The sequence below is a fragment of the Sapajus apella genome, unplaced genomic scaffold, assembly GCF_009761245.1.
Source record: "Sapajus apella isolate SASKATOON/1434 unplaced genomic scaffold, GSC_monkey_1.0 scaffold23, whole genome shotgun sequence".
NCBI classification, from domain to species: Eukaryota; Metazoa; Chordata; class Mammalia; order Primates; family Cebidae; genus Sapajus; species Sapajus apella.
The window spans coordinates 13,550,182-13,573,341 of record NW_022436963.1 but is presented as its reverse complement, the minus strand read 5'-3'; the positions used below and the strand labels follow the sequence as shown (position 1 = coordinate 13,573,341).

Below are 23,160 nucleotides of genomic sequence, written 5' to 3'. Positions count from 1 at the left end.
ACTTTTTCCTGTATGTAAAACACCTAAAGTTCCTACTGGACTTCTTCCTCTGACTTAAGCTGTTTCTAAAACAAGAGTAGGTGGGCCCTGTTTAAATACTTGAAAGATTCCCATTAGTTGGAATTTTTAAGTTTTATGCTGGTTATGGATTATCTTGAGCCAGCCAGCAGGTCTATTTTATAACATAGAACACAGATGTTGCGCTACACTACTGATATTCATGTTATTTCATTTTGGGAAATAAACATACATAGAAGGGACTGTTAACCTAGGATCACAGATGCGCTTTGGAGCCCCTGAATTTTATATAAAAATGTGAGTAAATGTCAATGTAAATGGGGCAAGGAGGGTACAGTTTTATCACATTTTCCAAAATGTCCAAGACACCAAGAAAACAAAATTATCCCATTGCTGCAAACAACTGCCATACCTAAGTTCTGTGGAAGAACTACATTTTTTAATGAGCATCTATTTACAGTTCTTCATATAGTAGTTCCTCCTTATCTGCAGTTTCATATTCTCGAGGTCAACCACAGTCCAAAAATATTACAGTATTTTAAGAGAAAGAGTATACATTCATATAACTTATTACAGAATATTATTGTTCTATTTCAGTATTAATGTCTTCCTGTGCCTAATTTATGAATTTTATCATATGTATGGATGTAAAGGAAAAGACACTGTATGGAAAAGACATTGTATAAACAGACTTCAGTAGTATCTGAGGTTTCAGGCATCACTGGGCATCTTGAAACATGCCTTACACAATTAAGGGGGAATAGCTGTACTCCTGTGATGATTGATCTAGGATTCTTGTTGTGACAGTGGATTTTGAAAAAGAAACTGAGATAACCTGAAAACAGTATTTCCACAAGTGTGATGCTCAGGGTATTAGTAGTTCTGTAGAAAAGGGTTTTATTTTTAACACCAGTGCTTTGGTCACTCTAAGTTCACTGTAAATTTCTAAAATGGCAGGGGGATACACATTATGTAACATTCATTTTCCATTCTTAGTGAACAGCAGAATCGGACTTTTACAAGAATCTTACAGCACAAGTATTCCTTGGAACACACTTTGGGAAACAATGCTTTAAAGCTCTCAGAAAACTGGAATTAAAAAGCTAAATCAAACAGATGCTGCCATATTTGCTGAGTATTACCAAAATCTAAGAGGATGATTTTTTAAAAATGAAGCCTGTTCACATAGAGATTAAAGAGCTCAATCAGGCCAGTTAACTTCTATTATATGCTTTGCCAGTACCTTGCACAGCATACACTGATGTCAATCAAAACAGTCATGAAAAATGTTTTTAAAATACTTTTTAAAAACCAAGTTGGTTATGAGATTTGGCTTTGGTTGTACAGTAACTTTCATACAAGTATAAAAAGGAGATGCCCTGGTAGCCTACCCGATTCCTTCCATACCTTTTTCATTTTTGTATTTCTGACTGAGAAACGACGAACAGTATAGCAGGCATGTACTTTTGTGCTCTTCAGTGTGACAATAATGTTTCCATACTCCTCACTATTCTCTGTTGGCCAATACTGATCACATTTTCGCTGCAAAAAGAAAAAAGTTGTAAAGTATAACTGGAATCTGTGCCACAATTCTGTTGATAATGTAATTTCAAATGACAATGTTAAAACACAGGTAAGAATGCCATTTGGTTGACTGAAAAAAGAATACATGAGTTTAACTGCTTTAAGGCAGGTATGACCTCTGATGAGGTTGATGGCTTGGGAAAAGTTTGTGTAAGACCATGTGAGAAATGGGCCTAGTAATTATGACCACCTTTCACTATGTATACATTTTAAAAAGGGACTAAGAAGGAAACCTCTATGTCTGACCTGTAAGAAATGTGGGCAGGGTTTGTTATAAAGGGAGCTTAAGTATCATTTGGAAAGCTGGGTTGAATTTATGGAAGTTCTCTTCTGACTGTGACAATCTTTTTGTTATAACTTGGATCACCAAAAGTAAAACGGACTCCACAACATGAAGCAGTGGTGATTTTGAGCAGGGAACCTCAAGTGTAGCTTCTCTTATTTTTATTTTTTATGTTTTTAATTTTTAGTTTTAGTTTTGGGGTACATGTGCAAAACGTGCAGGTTTGTTACATGGGTAATGTGTGCCATGGTGGTTTGCTGTACCTATCGACCCAGTGTGGTGATTCCCTGAAGTATAGCTTTTATTCCAGTCTAAATTGGCATCATCTAGTGTAAACTCATACTCCAACAAATTCTACAGCATTATTTTTTAACAGGTCCTCTTAATGATGGTCAAACTGTTTAAGCAATTTTTGCTTCCCCTAGTCTTAACTATTAGTAATTCCTTGACTATACTATGCTCCTTTCAACTTCCTGGTTTACTATTCTCTCTGTCCCCTGTACTTAGAATGCCGTTTCCTTCTCATCTTAGCCTGCATAACTCCTCTTATCATTGCTCAAGTCTCATCTCAAGTATTAGCTCCTTTAAAACAAATTTTGTACAGAGGATACACTGATTCATTTTGCAGCATTACACTAATACCCTGTTCATCTCTTTCATCACATTTATTTTTTCTTATAATGCCTTAGCTCTCTTTCCTACTGGATCATAAGCAAGGTAAGAGCAGAGAGAACACTTTCCATTTCTGTAACTCTTTATACCTTGTCAAGTTACTACCTTACAGCAGGTAATCCATAAATATTTTTTGAATGAAGGTGCTTTATTAAGATAAATGAGTCAAGGAGCTCTTACTCTTCCTTTTTCCACGAGGTTTGTAATCATCACAATGATTCCAGTGTTTTGTTCCCAAATCATTCTCCAGAAATCTTCAAATGTAGACTTCAAAGGTCCTTGGGTGGCAATGTAAGCTTTTGCTTTGTTGTAACCCTTCAAAATGACACAACACAAATTAAGATGAAAGCACTATCACAGAAGACCAGTAAATAATTCAAATATTTTCCATAGTGAATAGGCTTTGTTTTTAGTAAAAGCTCTGTACAGTATTAAAATACATTAAACAGTTTCTTCTGCAGTCTTCAATTTCCAGAAACAGGTTTATAGTAACATTTCTGACTTACATCAACATAGTTTGCATTAATGTAGTCGCTGTGCTTGGAGTCTTTTCCTGGTAAAGGTCTTAACTTCACCCTACTGTGATCATCTATAGAAGATAAGAAAAAAAGCAAAAATATAATGTATAATTCAGAAACTAGCAGCATTCTGAAGCACAACACAAGGCAATCAGGTAGCCCAAGAAAACTTTTGGCAGAACAACAACTAAATAGAGCATTCAAAACCATCCCCAAAATATAGAGCCACTTCTATATCTCCTGCTCTCAGGATGCAAATTCATTTAAAACGATTACAAATTGCAGTCATCCAAAATTTCCTCATTCTATATTGTAAAGCCAAGTTCAAAGGTATTTACTTGTTCTGTAATTTGAAGCTTAAAGGGCTTTGATTATGCCCTATGCCCCAGTTCCCTCCGCATTAATACAAATATAAAAGGGTGACTGATTATAATATCAAGTCCAAAACATCTATTAATATTGCAGGCAGTTCCATTGCTAATTCACTTGGATTCCCTGCTACCCCAACAGAACCTAAGTAATTGAGGAAACCAGAGCTTTTCTCAAGAGTAATCTCATTATAGGAATGTGAAGTTAATGTTCAGATTTTAGGATCTACTTAACCTCAGTTTATGAACAAAAGTGGGGGAAAGTGATATATGATGTGTATCCAGTTGCCCAACAGAGTGAGCCTGCTTCTTTAGGATAGCAAAATAAGTAAAAGGAAGCTGAGGTCATAATTTTATTTTCCCTAGGTAGAAACAGAATGGGCAAAACCCAATTTATGTTTCTGTCTATAGTCACTGTCATAAAACGATAGTTCAAAAAGAAGTCCAATGAGTGGATCAGCACAGGCATTTCCTCAGAATATACCAAGCAGTTTTTGAGAGCCCTCTACATTCTTGGAGCTGTGAACTGCTTCTGTTGTTCTGACAAACTTTCAGTTTAGGGCTGACATGAAACAGGTGTTGCTTGATATAAACAGGCCCCAAAGGAAAAATTTATTCTAAGGCATCTGCATCCAAACTGTTATGCCTTAGACCGTATAGTGTTAGTTCTTAGACTGACAAATAAGACATTAATAGACCAACATGGGAGGTGATTTGGTGACATCCACATATACCTTGAAAGTTGTGACAAATCTGCGAGGTTTTTCGTACATGTTTCTGGCACATTCATGGTCTGTTTTACTTGTTTCTGTGATATTTCTATGCTATTCTTTGGTATAAAAAGCATTAATATAGGTGTAGATGAAAGCAGGCAATGTGTCCACAATCTGAGTGGCCAATAGAACACCAAAACCTAACTCCCTGAATGTTTGAAAATAAAACCACATCTAATTTGAAATTGTGACAGTAAAATCACAAAGTTGTGAAAGTGCAACCCACATTTAACCAGAGATGGTTTTCTAGTAAAACACCATGACCTTTGGGCACATCACAAAGAAGTTGCTTTGATTTTTTCTCCTCTTTCTCTGCCAAAATGCTTTTAGCAAGGCAGTAAGGCCATTAGAAGTAAAGGATGCTGTGGTAGAGAGAATGAGGGGTGGGTGTGTGTGTGTCAGAGATGTGTATATATCCTTTCTTTATTAGAAAGGAGGCATATCCAGATAGACAAATCCTCATAATCACAGCGTGGTGAACCTTGATTGAGCTGGCCATCAAATACTGCCAAAGGCAATCCAAAGACTGGGGAGAGGTTTGACTTTCTTCGTTGTTCTCCCCCTGCCTTTTTTAACCTCTTCATTTTCTCAGAAAAGTAGAACAAACAATCCTATTCAAAAGTAACTTGGAGTTTTTGTAACACTTTATTTAGAAATAAACTATCTCTGCCTATATTGGACATCTTGAATATAGAAGTTCAAGGAACCCACAAAAAATAACTACTAGCATAGATGGGTTCAGCAAAGTTTTAGGATACAACCTACAATTGTATTTATGTACACTAGCAATGAGCAATCCAAAACTAAAACTAAGCAAACAATTTTGTTTACATTAGCATCAAAGGGAATAAAATAGGAATAAAATTAATAAAAGAAGCACAATAGTACAATTCAGACTATAAATAATTGAAAGAATAGCCAAAACAATCTTGAAGAACTCACATTAAGAAAGTGAAAAGACAATGCACAGAATGAGAAAATATTTGCAAACTATATATTTAATAAATGATCTGTATGCAGAATATATGAAGGACTCTTAAAACTCAACAAAAGAGTAATCCAGTTAAAAAATGGTAAAGGATCTGATTAGACATTTCTCCAAACAAGATACACAAATGGCCAATAAGCATGAAAAGATGCTCAACGTCACTATTTGGGAGATGCTAAAATCAAAACTATAATTGGATACCACTTCATACCTGTTAGGATGGCTATTATTTTTTTTTTTTAAATAAGAGTTGCTGAGGATGTGGAAACATGGGACCCTTTATATATTGTTGGTGGGAATGTAAAATGAATAGCCACTTTGGAAAAGAGTTTGATAGTTTCTCAAAATTTTAAACATAGAATTACCATATAATCTAGCAATACTACTCCTAGGTGTATACCCAAGAGAACTGAAAATATATGTCTCCATAAAGACTTGTACATGAATGTTCGTAGCAGTATTCATACTAGCTGAGAAATGGGGGAAAAAAACAACTGTCCATCAACTGGAAACAAAATGCTGTATATCCATATATTAGAGTATTATTCAGTGATAAAAGGCAATGAAGTACTATATGTGGTACAACATGGATGAATCTTGAAATCATTATGCTAAATGAAAGAAGCAGACACAAAAGGTCACACAGAGTATGAATCTGTTTATATGCAATGCCCAGAATATGCAAACCGACAGAGACAAAGTAGATACAGGGTTTCTAAGTGCTGGAGAGAAGGAGGAATTGGGAGTGCCTGCTAAGCAGTTTCTTGCTGAGGTGCAAAAAATGTGCTAAAATTAGCTGTAGTGATGATTGTCCAACTCTCTGAATATGCTAAAAGCCACTGAGTTGTATACTTTAAATAGGTAATTTTTTTTTTTTTTTTTTTTTTGGAAACGTCTTGCTCTGTTGCCTAGGCTGGAGTGGAGTGGCGCAATCTTGGCTCACAGCAACCTCCACCTCCTGGGTTCAAGTGATTCTCATGCCTTAGCCTCCCGAGTAGCTGGGACTACAGGTACATGCCACCATGCCCCATTCACTTCTGTATTTTTTTTTTATAGAGACAGGGTTTCATCATGTCGGCCAGGCTGGTCTCAAACTCCTGGCTTCAAGTTATCTGCCTGCCTCGGCCTCCCACAGTGCTGAGATTACAGACATGAGCCACTGTACCCGGCCTTAAATGGGTAAATTTCATATGGTATGTGAATATTTCACTAAAACTTGAAGAAAACATTATATATTAGTGTTCAAATTTTAAGTGGTCCAATTTAAATGCACTATTATATATAATTCTGTGTAATGTAGTCCTTACCATAGTATATGTTAACTATAAATATCTATGCCCTTACCCTTAGTATCAAAGCATATATTAAATGTCAGTGACCCAAGCCCCACATATCTATGAAATGTGGTCTTCTAGCCATAAAAGTAGTTTGTGCTCCTACAATATTCCTTGAGGCTCTGTATGAAGAATGTCCATTTGTTTGCGTCCCTAACCTACAGAATATTCCTGACTGTGGTAATGTGATAGATAGGGCTGAGCACATGGACCAAAAGGCCTGGAGACTCATCATTTAAGGTACAGACCAATTATCTCATCTTTCAAAGAATGCTCGGGAGGCTGAGGCAAGAGAATCGCTTGAACCCGGGAGGTGGAGGTTACTGTGAGCCAAGATCACACCACTGCACTCCAGCCTGGGCAACAAGAGTGAAGCTCCGTCTCAAAAATAAATAAAAGAAGGAAATAATGCTTTGAAATTCAGCTTGCTTCATTCAATTCCCAACGTTTTCATTTGTATTTAAAAGATTTGGCCCCTTACTATCACACTGGTCTTTTAAGTGGAAAAAAGAAAAAAGATTTGGGCCTTACAGGTTAAAACCATTGTCAAGATAGCCAAATGACATTCAAATTTTGGCTCCCAACATTTGATATGACATCACTTCATGTGAAAATAGTGAAGCTCAGAACATTTTCTTTCAGTCACCTTATTAAGCTCTCTGAGCTCTGACAGCCTAATGAAAGACTAGGGGGGAAGAAAATGTCCCTACTTCTACACTGTTGAAGATGGGCTAATGAGAGGTTAGCTTGCAAGTGTCATTCTTTCTTGGCATCCTGCTTCTGATCGCTTGACTTTCAGCTTATACTCAGCATGAAAATTTAATTTCCTCACAGTTGAATATAGTTTAAAGTTTATTACTCACATGCTAAAATGTTGATGTATCTGTTTTTGTGCTTGTTTTCTGGATGATTGGAATGTTCCGCAGTGATGTTCATATCAGCAGTACAGCGCTGGACTTCCTAGTGAAGAAAACAGCAAGATTTTAGACACAGTTTAGAAACAAAGGAACACCATCTACATTCAAAAGGATAAAATACTTACCCTCTAGCCGCAGCCACCATTACCTCCCCAATCTCAACTTCAGATATAATTATATATTTATAACAAGCTTATGAAAAATGTGAAGAAGGTATAAAGAAGATTTCATTCTTCAATATTTCATCAATCATCTACTGTATTCTAGATTTTGACCTAGTCCCTGGGATGTAAAACAATATCTCTTTTCGAATACATCACAGTCTATGGGTGAGAAAAATATTCAAAAAGATAGTCAAACATGACGAATAGAAAAGAGGCCTGAAAAAGCTGTGATAGGAGCACAGAAGAACAGAGGAAGGCTTTAGACAGGTGAAAAAATGTACCTAGTCTTAAAGGAAGAAAGGGGATTTCTAAGAAGTATAATCTCTACGATGATTTGCAATATGCTTAGAGGCCTGATAGCCTCATTTATAATTGTGAGGCTACAAATTAACGCTGAAGATTCAGTGCTGAAATAACCCGAATAATAGCCCAACTAATGGTCATATCTCATATATACAGTCTTCACAAATTATTTATAAACTCTAATATTTTTTAAGTTATCCTTCTTTGGAAAAAATAGTAGCAGAAACAATGCTCTTATACCACCTTGGCGGTGGATATAAACATTATCCATTAGCCTAACACAACGTTGCTAAAAAGCCAGATTTTTCTATACTGTATGCTTCAAACCCAAGAAAGTACTGGAGCTAACTAATAAGGGACGTCATTAGTGGTGCACAGCTGCTACAAAAAGCCTGAGCAAAGTAACACAAAATTATCAGGAGAAATGTTTTACACAGAACAGATGCAGCAGAGTTTAGGAGCATGCAGACTTTTTTTTCCCACAAAGGAGTTGCATAGCAGTTAGGGATGTTTTCCACAGTATTTATATTAAACATAATGAAAACAATGAACTGGTTGTCTTTTATATTCACAAAGTACTTCCCAGTGAGAAGTACACTTCTTCTAAGGAGGAAGTCACTGTACTCAAAGAATTTAAGGTATAAAAGCAAAGAATTTCTATCTGTTCAAAGAAACAGTGTTCGATGACTCTCTAATTGTTGGACACTGTATATGGAAGTTTCCATAATTATAGTCCTTCCCAGCTGTCCATTAAAAAAAAAGCCCCCACAGGCGTTAACGGAATCCAACTTTTTAGAGGAAGCATGTTTCGTGATAGTTTTTACCCATTCCTTACGCTTACTAAATTTAATAAACTCCAATATTTTCTGTTCTAACATAGTTTATAACCGATGCTTTGGAAAACACTGGTTTAAGGAGCATCAAGGCTGCCCTTTGGCTGTTCTCTAAAATGAGATAATAAAGTGTGGTCGCAAATCATTCTACATAAGAACAAGAGCGATGCTAGCCACTTAGCATATCGGGACCTGCCTTTTGAAACTGCCTTAAGAGACCTAAGGCATACTCTTTTGAATAGTTTCAGACAACTTTTGAAAATGGATTTGAAACAAGTTGTTATTTTGTTTTCAGGTTTCAAAGGTCACACCTTTGACATGGACTTCTTTAGGGTTGAATTGTTCAGATATCTTATGCTGAGAGATTGTAGCTTTTACTACCTTAGTCTGAGATTTACCTTTTTTTTTTTTTTTTTTTTTTTTTTTTCCTGTTGTACGGATTTGACCACCATAGCTATGGACTGAAGTTGGAGCCTCTTTTCTAATATAATGCAAATGACCAAGACTGCTTGGGAGCAGCTGTCAGCATTGTTTAAAGCTGTCATTCAATATGGCCAATCAAACTCTTTGTTATCTAAAACCCCTTGTCTGATCTGTTGCCTCTATTTCACTTTTCCAATTATATGAATGACAGAAACAAAAAACGGTAATAAATATTGTCAAATCTGATTTTATTAGAACCCATAGGGTTTGGCCTTCTGATTTTGTTTTGTAGATAATAATGTCATCTGTAATTCCTTGCAGTACTGCTTGACTCATTTAGATGCTGATAATATCATCAGATCCTGGAGTGTCTTTTCTCTATCAGAACGGCCATTTCAAAGTTAACATGATTTTAACAGGTGTTAAAAGCTCTTTACAGAGATGCTGGCCAATGGAGTATGCATTGTAAAGTTACCTATTCAGAACTCTGATAAATTCAGAGCTCTGTTTAAGCTTGTTTATATTTTACTCTCTATATAACAAAGCTAGAATTCTCAAAAAGAAGAGTCTGAATCTTAACAGGCACATAAGCAAAGGAGACGACCAATAGAAGACAGGTTTAAAATAAAGCAAAAAATCAAAAACTGAACAAACCCTAAAATGCGATACCCCCAGAATTCTAGGTAAGTGACATAGGCTAAATCACTCCCTACCTAGAGTCATTGATGCAAGAGGCTATCTAAAGAGCACTTAAAAACTTGTCCTACTATACTGTGGCTCAATTAAAGAAAAAAAAATAAATCCAACAGAACATCTAGAAATCTTTCAGATTGCTCAGTTCCACAAAGGAAGCTGAGAATAAATTACTTGGATCTGGTTACCAAGTATTAGACCAAGTAGGGGTAACATTCTCAGTGCCTGAGTTCAGGAAGCCTACGGTTGTGTTAAGGAGACTGTTTACAGAAGACTGATGGGTTTAGGTCATGGTAGTGACCCAGTGCATGTACAGTGTCAGACACAGAACTGGCCTTTGACAGGTGCTGGTTACACTGCATCTTCTGGCTTCTACTCTCTTCTGCTCAGGGTATAAATTGCTGCCAGACTGATTTTCTTCAAATGTTGTACTGTTACTCCCTTCTTCAGAAACATCTGGAGAGATTCCACATTTCTTTAGCAAGGCTTTCAAGGTCCCATCTTAGCTTCCACTCCCTTCCCAATCCCAGACAGTATTAACTCCATACCCTTTGAAAACACCACTGGATTTTCTGCTCTTTGCTTTATTGCCATTTACCTTGGTAAGAATGACTGGTTTCTTCCTCTGTCCAAATCCATGTATCTTTATCTAAAATAACTGTGTTTGCCCCCCCCCAGAAAACTAACCCATATTTGGAAAGTGTAATAGCATTATTATCCAGCAGCTGGTCTGTAATGTAATTATTTTTCATGTTTAATTAGGGAAATCTGGCTACCTCCCTTTTATCTCCTCTTCACAAAAACCTCAAACAACTGTGATTTATCTCATAACCATTTAAAAATGTTTTTCTTAAGATGTTTAAGACCAAAAACGGGCATTTTTGTCCAAAAGGCTCAGGAAACAAACTCTACAGCAAGCTTGTCCAACCCATGGCCCACGGGCCACATGTAATCTAGGATGGCTTTGAATGCAGCCCAACACAAATTCGTAAACTTTCTTAAAACATTATGAGATTTTTTTTTTTTTCAAAATTTTTTTTAAGATCATCAGCTAGTGTATTTTATGTGTGGCCCAAGACAATTATTCTCCCAGTGTGGCCCAGGGAAGCCAAAGATTGGACAACCCTGCCTACAGGATCATTTTCTGCCCTCTTGCAGGCAGCAGTCAGTGCAGCATTACATCTCTGACCAGAGATTTCCCTATTATATGTCATTAGCAGCCTTGGATGTCTCCCTTCATTATCTAAAATGACTGTGGCCACTGGTCCCTCAGAGCATGGGCTCAGGTGGACAAAGCTTTGTTCTTTTAAGATGAACAACCGCCCCAAATTTAGCACAGCTGGTTAACTGCAATAGAGGCATTCCCCCAAAGGATCTTGTCAAGGGGCTATGGACCTCTGGCCTCATCCTGTACTCTGCTTTTAGACTTCTGATTCTCACAGTGCCTGCCTGTTAATTCTTCTGACTCATGGAGCTTTGGAGTTCCTTCCTTTTGAAAGAGTATACTAGCACTGCTTCTTTGGAAGGCTTCTACATTATGATTGTGGGGGCCGAGGAAGAGGTTCTCAATCTTTTAATACTACTCTGGGAAACTACTCCCTGGAAGGACAGTGAGGTTGAAGTTAGCTCAGGTAGCCAAGGGAATGGTGTCATCAAATGCTATTACAAGAAAAGGACTGATGTTATGTCTAGTGACTGCAAATACCGTATGATACTGCTTTCACAGTCTCTAGAATTTATCTGACAAGGACAAAAAGCTGGCTTTCAGCAACACTTCTAGACAAAAACTCAAAATTACCTACCAGTGAATTGTTTTTCTCATTTGCTAAGCAGCAACGTTCTGAAACCACAGTAGTTATTCAACATTTTGTGCTTCTGAGATGTTTAACCATGATGGGAGAGAATTTTTGCTGAAATCTCCAAAGAAAATACATAGGTGCCTTTGTCCTTTGCACTTCTTCGGAACTTTATGCCTGTACAATAGCACTTATTTTGCTTTGTCCTGTTTCTGTTTTGGTTGTGTACACCCTGGCCTCCCCCAACACGAGATTGAACTCTTTGAGGGCAAGGACTGTAATTCATTTTTGTATCTTATATTACGTCCAGAGAATGGCAGATCCTCAGTAACTGTTAGATGGGTTGTTTTAGTGCCTCTTAATGGCCAGTTGTTAACTTTTAAGTTGTATTTCTCTACAATTTTAAGATCGATACTTTGACTAATGTTAGGTCTACATGTTGGATAAGATGCTGACCTAAAATTATTCAAAACATTAATATTAATCTTATATTAATCTTGTAAGTCACATTCTCAGCTATCTGAGAAGGCTAGAGACTATAAAGATCATGTAATGGTCACCTAATACTCCTAGTTGGGGGGGGCGTTCCTAATTTGACTGCTCTCCCCAACTTTTTGTATTGTCAAGGCACAGCGGCATGATCATTTCTAGTCACTTGCAAGCTTGCTTATTTCTCCTTCTGACCTTGGCTCATTACAGGACATTACTCTGGCTTTTTGGTGTTTTTTTTTCCTGAGGCAGGGTCTTGCTCTGTCGCTCAGGCTGGAGTGCAGTGGTGCAATCATAGCTCACTGTAGCCTCAACCTCCTGGGCTCAAGGGATCTTCTTGCCTCAGCCTCTGAATAGCTAAGCAGACTACAGTTGTAGTGTCACCACACCTGGCTAAGTAATGTATTCTCTTATTTTAGGAGATATTCAAACTTGAGCTAGCTGTGAATGCTGTTTTATCTGTCTACTGGGAAGAATTATTCTGAAATTAGAGAATCAGTATATTTTCAAAAGCACTTAACTTCTGAAAGTACGCTGGTTGAGAACTCCTGGTATCAAGCTATCCTCCTGCCTTGGTCTCCCAAAGTGTTGGGATTACAGGTCTGAGCCATTCTGCCTGGCCCAGGCACTACTTTAAAGAGCCTGGATGGTGTCAAGGTGAACCATGTGCGTTCAAGTCAGATAGGAACTTAAACCTTAATGCTTAAACCTTACTGCTGCCATTTCAAAATGTAGCCAGCCACAGCCTCAGTTTTCTCATGGGTAGTTTCATCATCCGTAAAATGGGGACAGTAAGATAGCACCTACCTCAGGAAATAGTGGAATGATCCACGCACAGTGCTAACTAGTAAATGCTGGCCATCGTTATTCCAAGTAAATGGGTCTGGAAATCTGAGACCGAGATTACCTTAACTCTCTTACCAAAATAAAAGTTTGTTTTTAATTGCACAAAATCTTTTTCTATCCTTTCTTACAAAGCCTGTTACTATCTCTGTTTATAAAATGGCTGTAACAGCTTCTTCTGTTGCCTATTTATTACCAGTTTTCCCTTTTAGCAGTTACCCAAAAGGAACACTACTCTTTTAAAATACTTCAAATTTTCACTGAATTATAAAGTGACAATAATATAGGTGAGCTTTTCTATTTTCTTATTCTCCCTTTTATGTTGGGGCTTTGTTGTTCTTTTTAGAAGGATATCCTTCCTATTCTGAATAGCTCTGATTTTAAACCTTTCAAACCTGAAAAGATTGTGTCTGCCCTCCCCATTCCACTCCCGAAAGTATCAGCTAATACTACTTAAGCTATAAAGTTCAACGTAGGTGATTAAAGCTTTTAGCTGCAGTATACTTTTTTAGGACGGAAATATGGTACAGATGCCCAGGATTTGTTAATGGGCATGATTTTGATGCAGCAAAGCCCATTTTAAGTCAGATCAAGTTTACAGAGGTATAGCTGATTATTTTGAATAATTAAATGGTGTCAAAACCAGCTGTGAGGAATAGCACTGGGGTCTCAAATCATAAATAATTGAGAAACCGGAGTTGCATTCGATCATCCTGATCAAATTCTGCTCTCTAGAGGATAAATGTTTGTCCTGAATATCATCAACATTGTTAAATGCCTCAATATTCTTGTTCAGTCATCCAGCCAACAGTCAATTGAACTAAATCACTTTAACACCATACACATTTGCTGTCCTCATGAATACAAAATGTTTGACTTAAACCATGTTCTTTGTAGTTGAATAGGCACCGTTTTTAGTAAGCATCTAATAGCAATAAATACTTGACATGCTTTTGTTGGTTCCATAAAACATATGACTTCATAGAATAAATCAGAGGTTCTTTCGACCACCTTTGCTTTCATTCTGCTCAAAACAACAAAAACTAACAAAAAACTAAGAGAAAGCCTTAATTTAAAACAAGTCATCAATATAATTGCCTTTATGATAGCCTTTGGGGATTCCAAATGTGCATAGACGGGCTTTTTGTCCTGTTTTTATTTCTCATTCTTCATTCAAGGTAGCTGCATCTTACAGCTGTATGACTCCTAGATGATCTTAAAGTGCTTACCTTCCATTACTTCATTTTGCCTCTAACCAATTTTGTTGAAAGAGGTGGGTAGGTTAGCAGCATCGTCATCATCATCATTTCTATTTTAAAGTAGAAATGAGACAGAAAAAGGAACTGACTTACCCATAAAGCTAGAAGACAGCTGAGCTGCCATGAAAACTTGGCCTCCTCGACACAACTCTTGCTGCCAGAGATGTGCCTTAGTTAAGCGCCTCAGTGAAGAAAAGGGCAGTCTGTTTAATAGCTCCTCATTGACACCCTGTCACTGCTGAACTGGCACGGAACCCAGAGTTGGCAGGGTGGTGCATGCCTCTCTCTACCTTGTTTCCTACACACCAGTTCTTAAAATCAGAAGGCTGTCTTAACCCAAGTCTTCTCTCCAAGGATTAATAATCATGAAAACAACAGCAGTCAACCTTTGCATGGTTCTTAACAATAAACTCGGCGTGTTTAAAAATGTTAATCATTATTTTCTCCAACAACTTTACAATGGAGGTGACATTGGTGCCATTTTTTAAAATGAGAAAACTGGGGACCCTACATGAGGTGATTGGCCCGAGGATTATGAAGCTCACTACTGATGAAGCTAGCATCATTTTTCAGACACCAAACCCGCTATCGTCACTAGACCATGTGCATTGCAGAAAAGACACAGAATTAGGGAGGTTTCTATGATGATTGCTGTTCCCAGTTAGATGAAGCAAGAACCTAAAAACAATCCCTACCAGTCTGCTTCTTTTCTATCCCTGTCTGTTCTTTTATAGAACCGCAGGTTCAAGACAGGTACAATCAACTCCCCTTTCACCTAAATTTTATTGGGAAAAGAATGCCTATTAAAATTATAGAAGAGAAGAAAAACTCCCCTTTCCACAGTTAATTGTTTTGTTATGCTTGGAATGAATTCAGTTCAAGTTTCCAAAAATCTGCATAAAGTACGAGTTAGGTTTCTGGAAGTTAACTTCCAGCTTTGAAACATACCTCAAAATCCTCAGAGAACCCATGCTGGTTATTAGAATAGAGCTCACCGATGTGTTTGACAAACTGTTTGACAGGAATGGCTTCCATGTCATCTGGGGGAATACAATAATATTCAGAGTTATAAAGAATACTTGCATAAAACAAATCACACTGATAAAGCATACTTAAGACAAATACTTGATTTTGGCAAAGAGCAAAATAAGATCACCCAAAATAGATGTCCTGAAGAAACATCTCAGGATTTATTTTACATTAGGATCTCATTATGACTTTAATGCCTACAAGCTAGGTTAAATACAGTTTTTTTAAAAAAGGTACATAGAGAATTCCCTTTACTTTTTATATTCAAGGCAATTTACATAGTTAAATTACCAGAGCACACTCTTAACTAAAAGTGTGAATTCATCAAGGGAACCCACTTGCCAAGAAATTTTATCACACACACCGGGGATTTTGTTTTTGTTTTTGTTTTTAAATTGCTATTCAATGGAGTCCAGCTTGAATTTCGAGCAATTAAGTTCTATTTCCAATCTTTTAAATCTTAAGCAATCCTTTATACACAATTATAGATAGATGCCATTGTACCAGCTGGCTCTGGGTACAATGCCATCTATCTTTAAGTGTTCAAAATTTTAGCTCAAGACAGCTGTGTCTACATGATGCCAAATAATCAGTTTGACTGAATTAACTGGATTTTTTTGGTGTTGACAGACTAGGTATAGATTCAGGAAGACTCCACATTCCAATTTATTTCTTGTTGTCCCTTCAAAAGGAGACTTTCAGTTCATAAGCCCAAAGTATGTTTTAAGCCTATTTATCCTGATACTTGAGTGCTGCTGTAAAATAGCCACACCCAACTAACTGGAGCTCCCCAACCTCCTTCTTCCCTTCTCCCTCGACCCTCCCCCACAAATATTTCCTTTTAAAAATACTCTGCTGAATTTGAGATAAACAACAGACATGACATTTACTTTATTCAGAGTGAAAGATCTTTGGCAAACGCACAAACATCTAAACTGCCACAGATGCTTTTCTTAGCAAAGGGTATGAAGATCTGTATGTGTAAATGAGGTCCTACTTTGGCAAGAATTTTATAGATCCAGGCCTGACAATCTGATTTCTCTTCATCTGGTGACAGTTAACATTGACTATGTCATTCCTTCTTTCTTTTGAGAGAGCAAAGCTCTAGGGTGGCTTTTTGCATCTATTGACATTTTCAAACTTGAATCATTCTTTAGTGGAAAATAGCATCTCTTATACTTTGTTTAAGGAAGGTGACTTGTATGTTCATAATCCAAGTTGCTTAGCATAGAAATATTATCAAATAGGTGGTGTTCTGTAAGCACAAATTCTTTCTGTGTGAACAATTAAAGTCCTAATTATTTTAATAGGCAACCTTATGAAAAAAATTGCCAAGTTATTTACAAATATTTCAGAATTGAAGATGTTCATGAATATGCAATCATTCTGCATGCCCAAGAAATCTATAGCTCTCATGATGTAACCAGCATTAACAGAGTAAGTGGAGCCAAAATGTTTCTCCAGAATATTTAGCAGAATGCACAGTTCAAGAAAAATTTCCAAAATTATCTGATCACTTCACTTAAAATGTTTAGAAGTAAGCAAATTCTACAGTCATGATCAGTGGCAATGAAAATGATCTCAAGTTGAGAAAAGGGTTACTGTGTACAAAGTTAGAGAGTCTCTAAAGGATTAGCCCAAGAATAAACTCACATTCAAACAAGGGGTAAAACGGGTGAGACAGGACACAGCCTTACCACAGAATCTCTCTAGTATATAGACTACAGCACTTTCATTACTTAGAAATGACAGAGACAACACTGTTTTCAAGGGCAGTGTGACATATTTAGTAGAGTAATAGGTTGAAGGCAACATTTATACGATAATGGTAGTTTAGAATTTCAGGTTCCCAAGAACTTACAGTGTTTAGCATAGTAAGTGATTAAGAATATGGACTGTAGTTCAAAATAAGAAAAAACATGTCAGCTTTAGAGCTGTTTTACTCTGTAAGGTAAAAACCACAGCATTTTAACAGCCATAGCCCCCCTCAAATCAATGAAAGAAATGCCTTCAGGTTAATGGCTTATTATTTTTTTCTTGCAAAGTGCTCACCTATAATATCCAAGCTAATGTCACACACACATGCCCAGAAATCAGTATGACTGCTACCACTGTGGCTAGAAGCAGCAAAAATCCAGCAGAGCTCAGTATGATAATCATATATGACTCACGAGTCTCTCCAATTTGCATCTTTATCCAAGGAAGCCTAAGCACACCCTCTGGGTTTCCAGGCACCACCAACAACGTCACTAAGTACCAGACAGGCAGATACACATACAGATGCGTGCTGTACTGACCACTGTCAGCTATCCAGATAATACAGCATTTGCTCTGGCAATCAAGATAAATAGCTGAGAAGTCATAAATCTTTTTTTCTTTATATTGAGATTAAATATAAGGCTATGACTAATTATTCTAATCATTCTCTTTTCATAATTTTTCTATTGCATTCTCTCAACATGAGCCAGATGATTATAAAATCAGTGTGACTCCTAAAAGGCCAAGCAGTTAGGACAGCATCAGAGGCCTGATCTACTCAGTTTTTATCTGAAAAGGCCCTGTGTGTTTTAAGAAGACATTCATCCAAAACATGTTATCTCCACCTAAATGTCTGAGTTTCCTTAATGATTGCAGAGAATATTAGCAGCACTAACCAGGGCAGGCACTTTCTGGGTAATTTACATGTATTAACATGTACTCCAAGAAATGGATACTCTTTTCATACCCATCTTGCAGCTGAAAAAAGTATACAATGGCAGAAAAAGCTGGCTGCAGACCCTACATAAAAAGTGCTATGACTCAGAATGGGAAACCCCTGGATGAAGCCTTTTCTCACCACCCTAGTTCTCAGCCAGATATTAGGGAGACAGTCTCTGCTCAGGGACATTTGTGTTGGTGAAGAGATGAACACAAGGGAGAACAAGAGCAGCAGAAGCATGTGGTAAAGACTACAAGTGCCATTAAATGGATGGGTTTGATGACTCAGGTGATGTCACTGATGTGGCGGTGGTGGGAGGAGAAGCGTCGATGAAAAAAGGGGCTAGAATCCAAGTAAAGATGTTTTCACTGACTACAGATTAAATGGGAGATTATTATGGTACAGCAAAAGCAAGACAATGATAAAGTTGGTAGAGCGAGAGGAAAACCACCATTTATTAAGCCCTTACTGGTTACCAGGCAGTATGCTAAAAGTTTTTCACACATTTATCTCTGTAAAAACCAGATGAAGGGAACACGGCTATTCTCACAGTACACATAAGGAAACGGAGGCAACTTGTCCAAAAAGACACAGTTAAGTGGCAGAACTGAGGTTTGAACCCAGGTCTGTTGAACCCAAATACTATATTCCTGTGTACTTTGATATACTGTTTATCTTCATTCTCAAAGCACTGTAATTTCAAGGAATAACAAGAAATTAAACTTTTAAATTCTTAGTATCTTGGTTAATCTGGTAAGTACCACTTGATAATTTTGTGCTAATATGTTTTTTTTTTTTTTTTTGAGACATGGTCTCACGCTGTCACCCAGGCTGGTTGGAGTGCCGTGGCTCAATCGTAGCTCCCTGCAGCCTCAAATTCCTGAACTCAAGCAATCCTCCCAACCCAGCCTCCTAAGAAGCTAGGTATAGTTCCACGCCACTATGCCTGGCTAATTTAAAGAGACGGGGTCTCTCTGTGTTGCCCAGGCTGGTCTTGAACTCCTAGCCTCAAGAAATCCTTCCACCTCAACCTCCCGAGCAGCTGGGACTACAGGCCCGTGCCACCACACCTGGCTTATATTTTTTGTAAAGATGGGGTTTTCCCATGTTGCCCAGGCTAGTCTCAAACTCTTGGGCTTGAGCAATTCTCCTCCTCCTACCTCCTAAAGCACTGAGATTATAGGCATGAGCCACTGTACTCAGCCACTGTTTGTACTTACAAAGTTTTCAGATACCAAAGGTTTAAACTAGGCAAAAGTGGGACCATTACCATTATCACTAAATCACCCAATTATAAAATGACTGACAAAGAGAATCAGTACCTGAAGAGGTGGCTTATTGTTATTATATATTATGTACACTTAAGTTCCCAGATTTTAGCTTTTTGTGGTTAGAATTTAACTATGTACATAACTGGCCTTTTACCTTGTTTAATCCACAACAAAAGCCCCTTATGTACCACTTTTGATGAAGTTTGAAATTAGGTTTGTAGGTACCAAAAGCAGAGCTTCAGAAGAGGGTGAACTCATGCCAGCAACTTCTACTAAGAAGAAAACACCAAAGCTAAGATAATACTGACCTCAAATGCAACACTGTAGAAAATAAAGAACAAGGCATTTGAACATAAAGCTGTTTCCAAAATCTACAGCTATGTATCTGCTGTACTTCTATCTTCAGAACTGTTAGAGGGAAATCGCCAATACGTTAGGCCTCTAACCTACTCATATATGCTAAATTTGCTTTCTCTTAATCTTAAGAAATAACCAATAAATAAAAGAGAAACCGTTAGCTTTCTTGCCTATAGTTTTTTATTTGATATTAGAAAGGAAAAATAAGCAGCCAAAGCTATCCCTGAACATACACCACAGGGAAGAGCTGCACAGAGGGCCCAGCCTGAATACACTGCTCCTGGTAAGGCCATTAGCTTATAACTCAGTCAAACTGAGTATCTGTGATTCTTATCAGCCACCAGTGATGAGATGCTTCCTGTGTATCAGGAAACCAGAGCCAGACTGCATGACTCCACTTCTCTGATTCCCTTTCCTCATCTGTAAAACGGGAATAACAGTACCTAAGTCATGGAGTGTTAGGAAAAGTATACAAGATAACACAAGTACTTATAAGAGTGCCTGGCATTTAGTAAACATTTCATATCTATGATTTATTGTTAGGTGCTACTTGCTTTACGTGCACAACTTTATGTTCTAGGGCTGTGATTACTCTGATTTTCTAGGTGAGGAAGCTGGCTAAAAGAGACCAAGGAGCTTGCCCAAGGCTACTGTCATTATCAAGTATTAGGCCCAGGCTGACTCCAAAGCCTGGGTTCTTCCTTATTAGATTACCTCCCTAGAGCTTACATTTAAAAGAAACTTTATTTTTTTTTTAATTGTACTTTAAGTTCTGGGGTACATGTGCAGATCTTGCAGGATTTTGTTACATAGGCATACACATGCCATGGTGGTTTGCCGTCTCCATCCCCCCATCACCTACATTAGATATTTCTCCCAATGTTATCCCTCCCCAATCTTTCCAACCCCTGCTATCCCTCCTCTAGTCCCCCACCCCCCAACAGACCCCTGTGTGTGATGTTCCCCTCCCTCTTTCTATGTGTTCTCTTTGTTCAACACGCACTTATGTGTGAGAACATGCGGTGTTTGGTTTTCTGTTCTTGTGTCAGTTTGCTGAGAATGATGGTTTCCAGATTTGTCCACGTCCCTGCAAAGGACATGAACTCATCCTTTTTTATGGCTGTATAGTATTTCATGGTGTACATATGCCACATTTTCTTTATCCAGCCTATCTTTGATGGGCATTTGGGTTGGTTCCAAGTCTTTGCTATAATAAACAGTGCCGAAATGAACATACGTGTGCATGTGTCTCTATAACAGATTGATTTATAATCCTTTGGGTATATACCCAGAAATGGGATTGCTGGGTCAAATGGTATTTCTATTTCTAGGTCCTTGAGGAATCACCACACTGTCTTCCAAAATGGTTGAAATGATTTGGCATTGAGGGTAAGCTTCAGTTACCTGGAAAATTCACACTGGTAGACTGGTCACCTTGATGATGCCAGGTAGATGAAGTGTTACGGTATTTACCTTCCTGCCAGGATGCTTAGCTGATGTGGTTGATAGGTTTAAGGTCTATTTAATAAAATATCCCTTCTTGCTGACTCTGGAAGTGTGTGGGTATGTATATAAATACCATTAAGATTCCAGAGGTCCTTAAGTCACCCACTCTATGAACAATCCCTGTAAATTTCATTTAACCCTTAGCAGATCTCTCAACCCTGTCCCAAATTCCAACCAAATCTCCATGGGCAGAGAAAACATAGCCCTAGCATAGTACTTGGCTCAAATCACTGCAGCTCAGATCTTATCCCCCACTCCCCAACTTCCCTCCACCCTGCACCAACAACTGGCCTGTTATCAGGTACTGTTAGCCACACCTCTAGCGGATAGACCACATTTTCAGGAATTCAGTCCCCTGCCCCTCCTGTCTGCCCTCGCAGTCTCTCAGAGGCCAAGTTCAGGTCTCTCACGGTGTTTGGTAATACCTTTGTGTCAACTTGGGAAGATAAAGCAAATATGAAATAAAAGGACATTATCAAGATTTCCTGAGTTAGGACACAACAAATAGATTTTTGTCTAAATCACACTCTTAGGATGCATGGAGTGTTGTGGAGGTTGGAACATTTTATTTCCTGCCATAAAAAGAAATCTCTTTTCATTTATGACACAATGAAGTCAATAAAGAAAGGGCTTCATTATAGTCAAAAGACCAATGAATCTCCTTTGGAGATAATCTCTGTATAAATAAAATATGCCAACAAGGTTGGTTTAATCCCAAGGGTTTTAAACTGCATGTTTAAAACCCCTTTATAGTCTGGCACCCTGCTGAAGCCAGTGACCTTCAAATTATTAAGATGTATTTTAACTGCTGGAAAGGCATGAATCATTTCTGAATTTCTAAGCTACTGGTTAGCAGCAACATTTTGTTTTGTAACGCTCTTATTAGAAAGTTAGATTTTCTAATTTCCAGAGGAAAGCATTTGTAAGGACATTTGTGTCTGATAGTGCACATATTTAGGAATGCTCTTTCAATACACTCTATAACAGGTTAATTTCATGAGCTAAGTTCTGATTTTTAGAACTTTATATATAATGAAAGTCTAAAAGAATAACAATGTAGTGAATGCTTCATTAATAACTGAAATATTATTCAAGTTTGTTTTTTCAAAAACATATTCTTGAGTCACTAGACTTTTAAAACTACTTGTCAATGTTCAGAATATTATGGATCCTAAAGAGATTTGTGACCAGTATTTTAGAAGATGGAAAGCATATGAGGAGACTGACAGCTGGGTTACTGCATTCAATGATGCTTTATCCTCACACCGAAACAATGGGAAACCAGTAACCAGGGAACATTTTCTTTTGAAAAACCCTTAGTGAAATATATTGAGTCAAAGCCCCTTTCATTCTCCCGCAGAAGTCATAGTTTATCTCTCCTGCTCCTGCTTTTCCCATCCATCATGCATGGAACAGGCACTAACAATTCAAAATCTGATAAAAGAATTGATACTACCTCTATAGTGACTGGAATCCTGGAAGGCAACCTCAAAAGCACTTCTTTCAAGCTGGATAAATACTCTTGCATTATGAGTTTTTTTCCCTAACGTGGCTAACTGGCCTCAGCCACCATATATATTCACAGTCTCTGTCTAGCATTTCTACATTTTGCATAAGTGTTAGGTGAGACTAGGAGAAAAAAAAAAGTCTTCATTCTTGAAAGCTGTCTTTGCCATAATAAACCAGAAGAACACACTGAAGATCCTAAATTCCTGTTAGAATTAGTAAAATTGATCATTCAAAATTCTTCAAAAACTCCTATAAACTGCTGTCTCAAAGGGATGAGTATCATAGGGTTAGCAAAGCTTTCCTTAATCATTTGCCTATTTTATAATAGTTTCCAAAAGTCAGTATAACTTACTGATTCCATGTATGCTTTGGGATTTAAAGATACAAGCTATTTGTTTATGAATTTTAACCACAGCAGAATCATCCAAAGTTGCTAAGTCAGTGTCTAAATTTGTTGAACATGACTTGTTTTCTAAATCATTTCAATCACATAGACCTGTTTTTGTGCAGGGAATGGATATCTTGCTGAGTT

At 37.6% G+C, this 23,160-nt stretch overlaps 1 protein-coding gene and 1 long non-coding RNA gene across 5 annotated transcripts in view; one reads left to right on the top strand and one right to left on the bottom strand.

The window, feature by feature from the left end:
- Positions 1-23,160, bottom strand: part of PTPRG (protein tyrosine phosphatase receptor type G) — a 764,493-nt gene that overhangs the window by 28,319 nt on the left and 713,014 nt on the right. For all 4 annotated transcript variants that reach the window (XM_032289599.1, XM_032289601.1, XM_032289600.1 and 1 more), the window contains 5 exons: positions 15,207-15,298; positions 7,402-7,498; positions 3,064-3,146; positions 2,738-2,872; positions 1,426-1,560 (listed from right to left, as the gene is read on the bottom strand). In XM_032289599.1, coding sequence (XP_032145490.1) covers positions 1,426-1,560; positions 2,738-2,872; positions 3,064-3,146; positions 7,402-7,498; positions 15,207-15,298 — 542 coding nt within the window. The remainder of the gene's footprint in view (positions 1-1,425; positions 1,561-2,737; positions 2,873-3,063; positions 3,147-7,401; positions 7,499-15,206; positions 15,299-23,160) is intronic.
- Positions 1-23,160, top strand: part of LOC116559187 — a 49,828-nt gene that overhangs the window by 6,281 nt on the left and 20,387 nt on the right. The window lies entirely within an intron of this gene.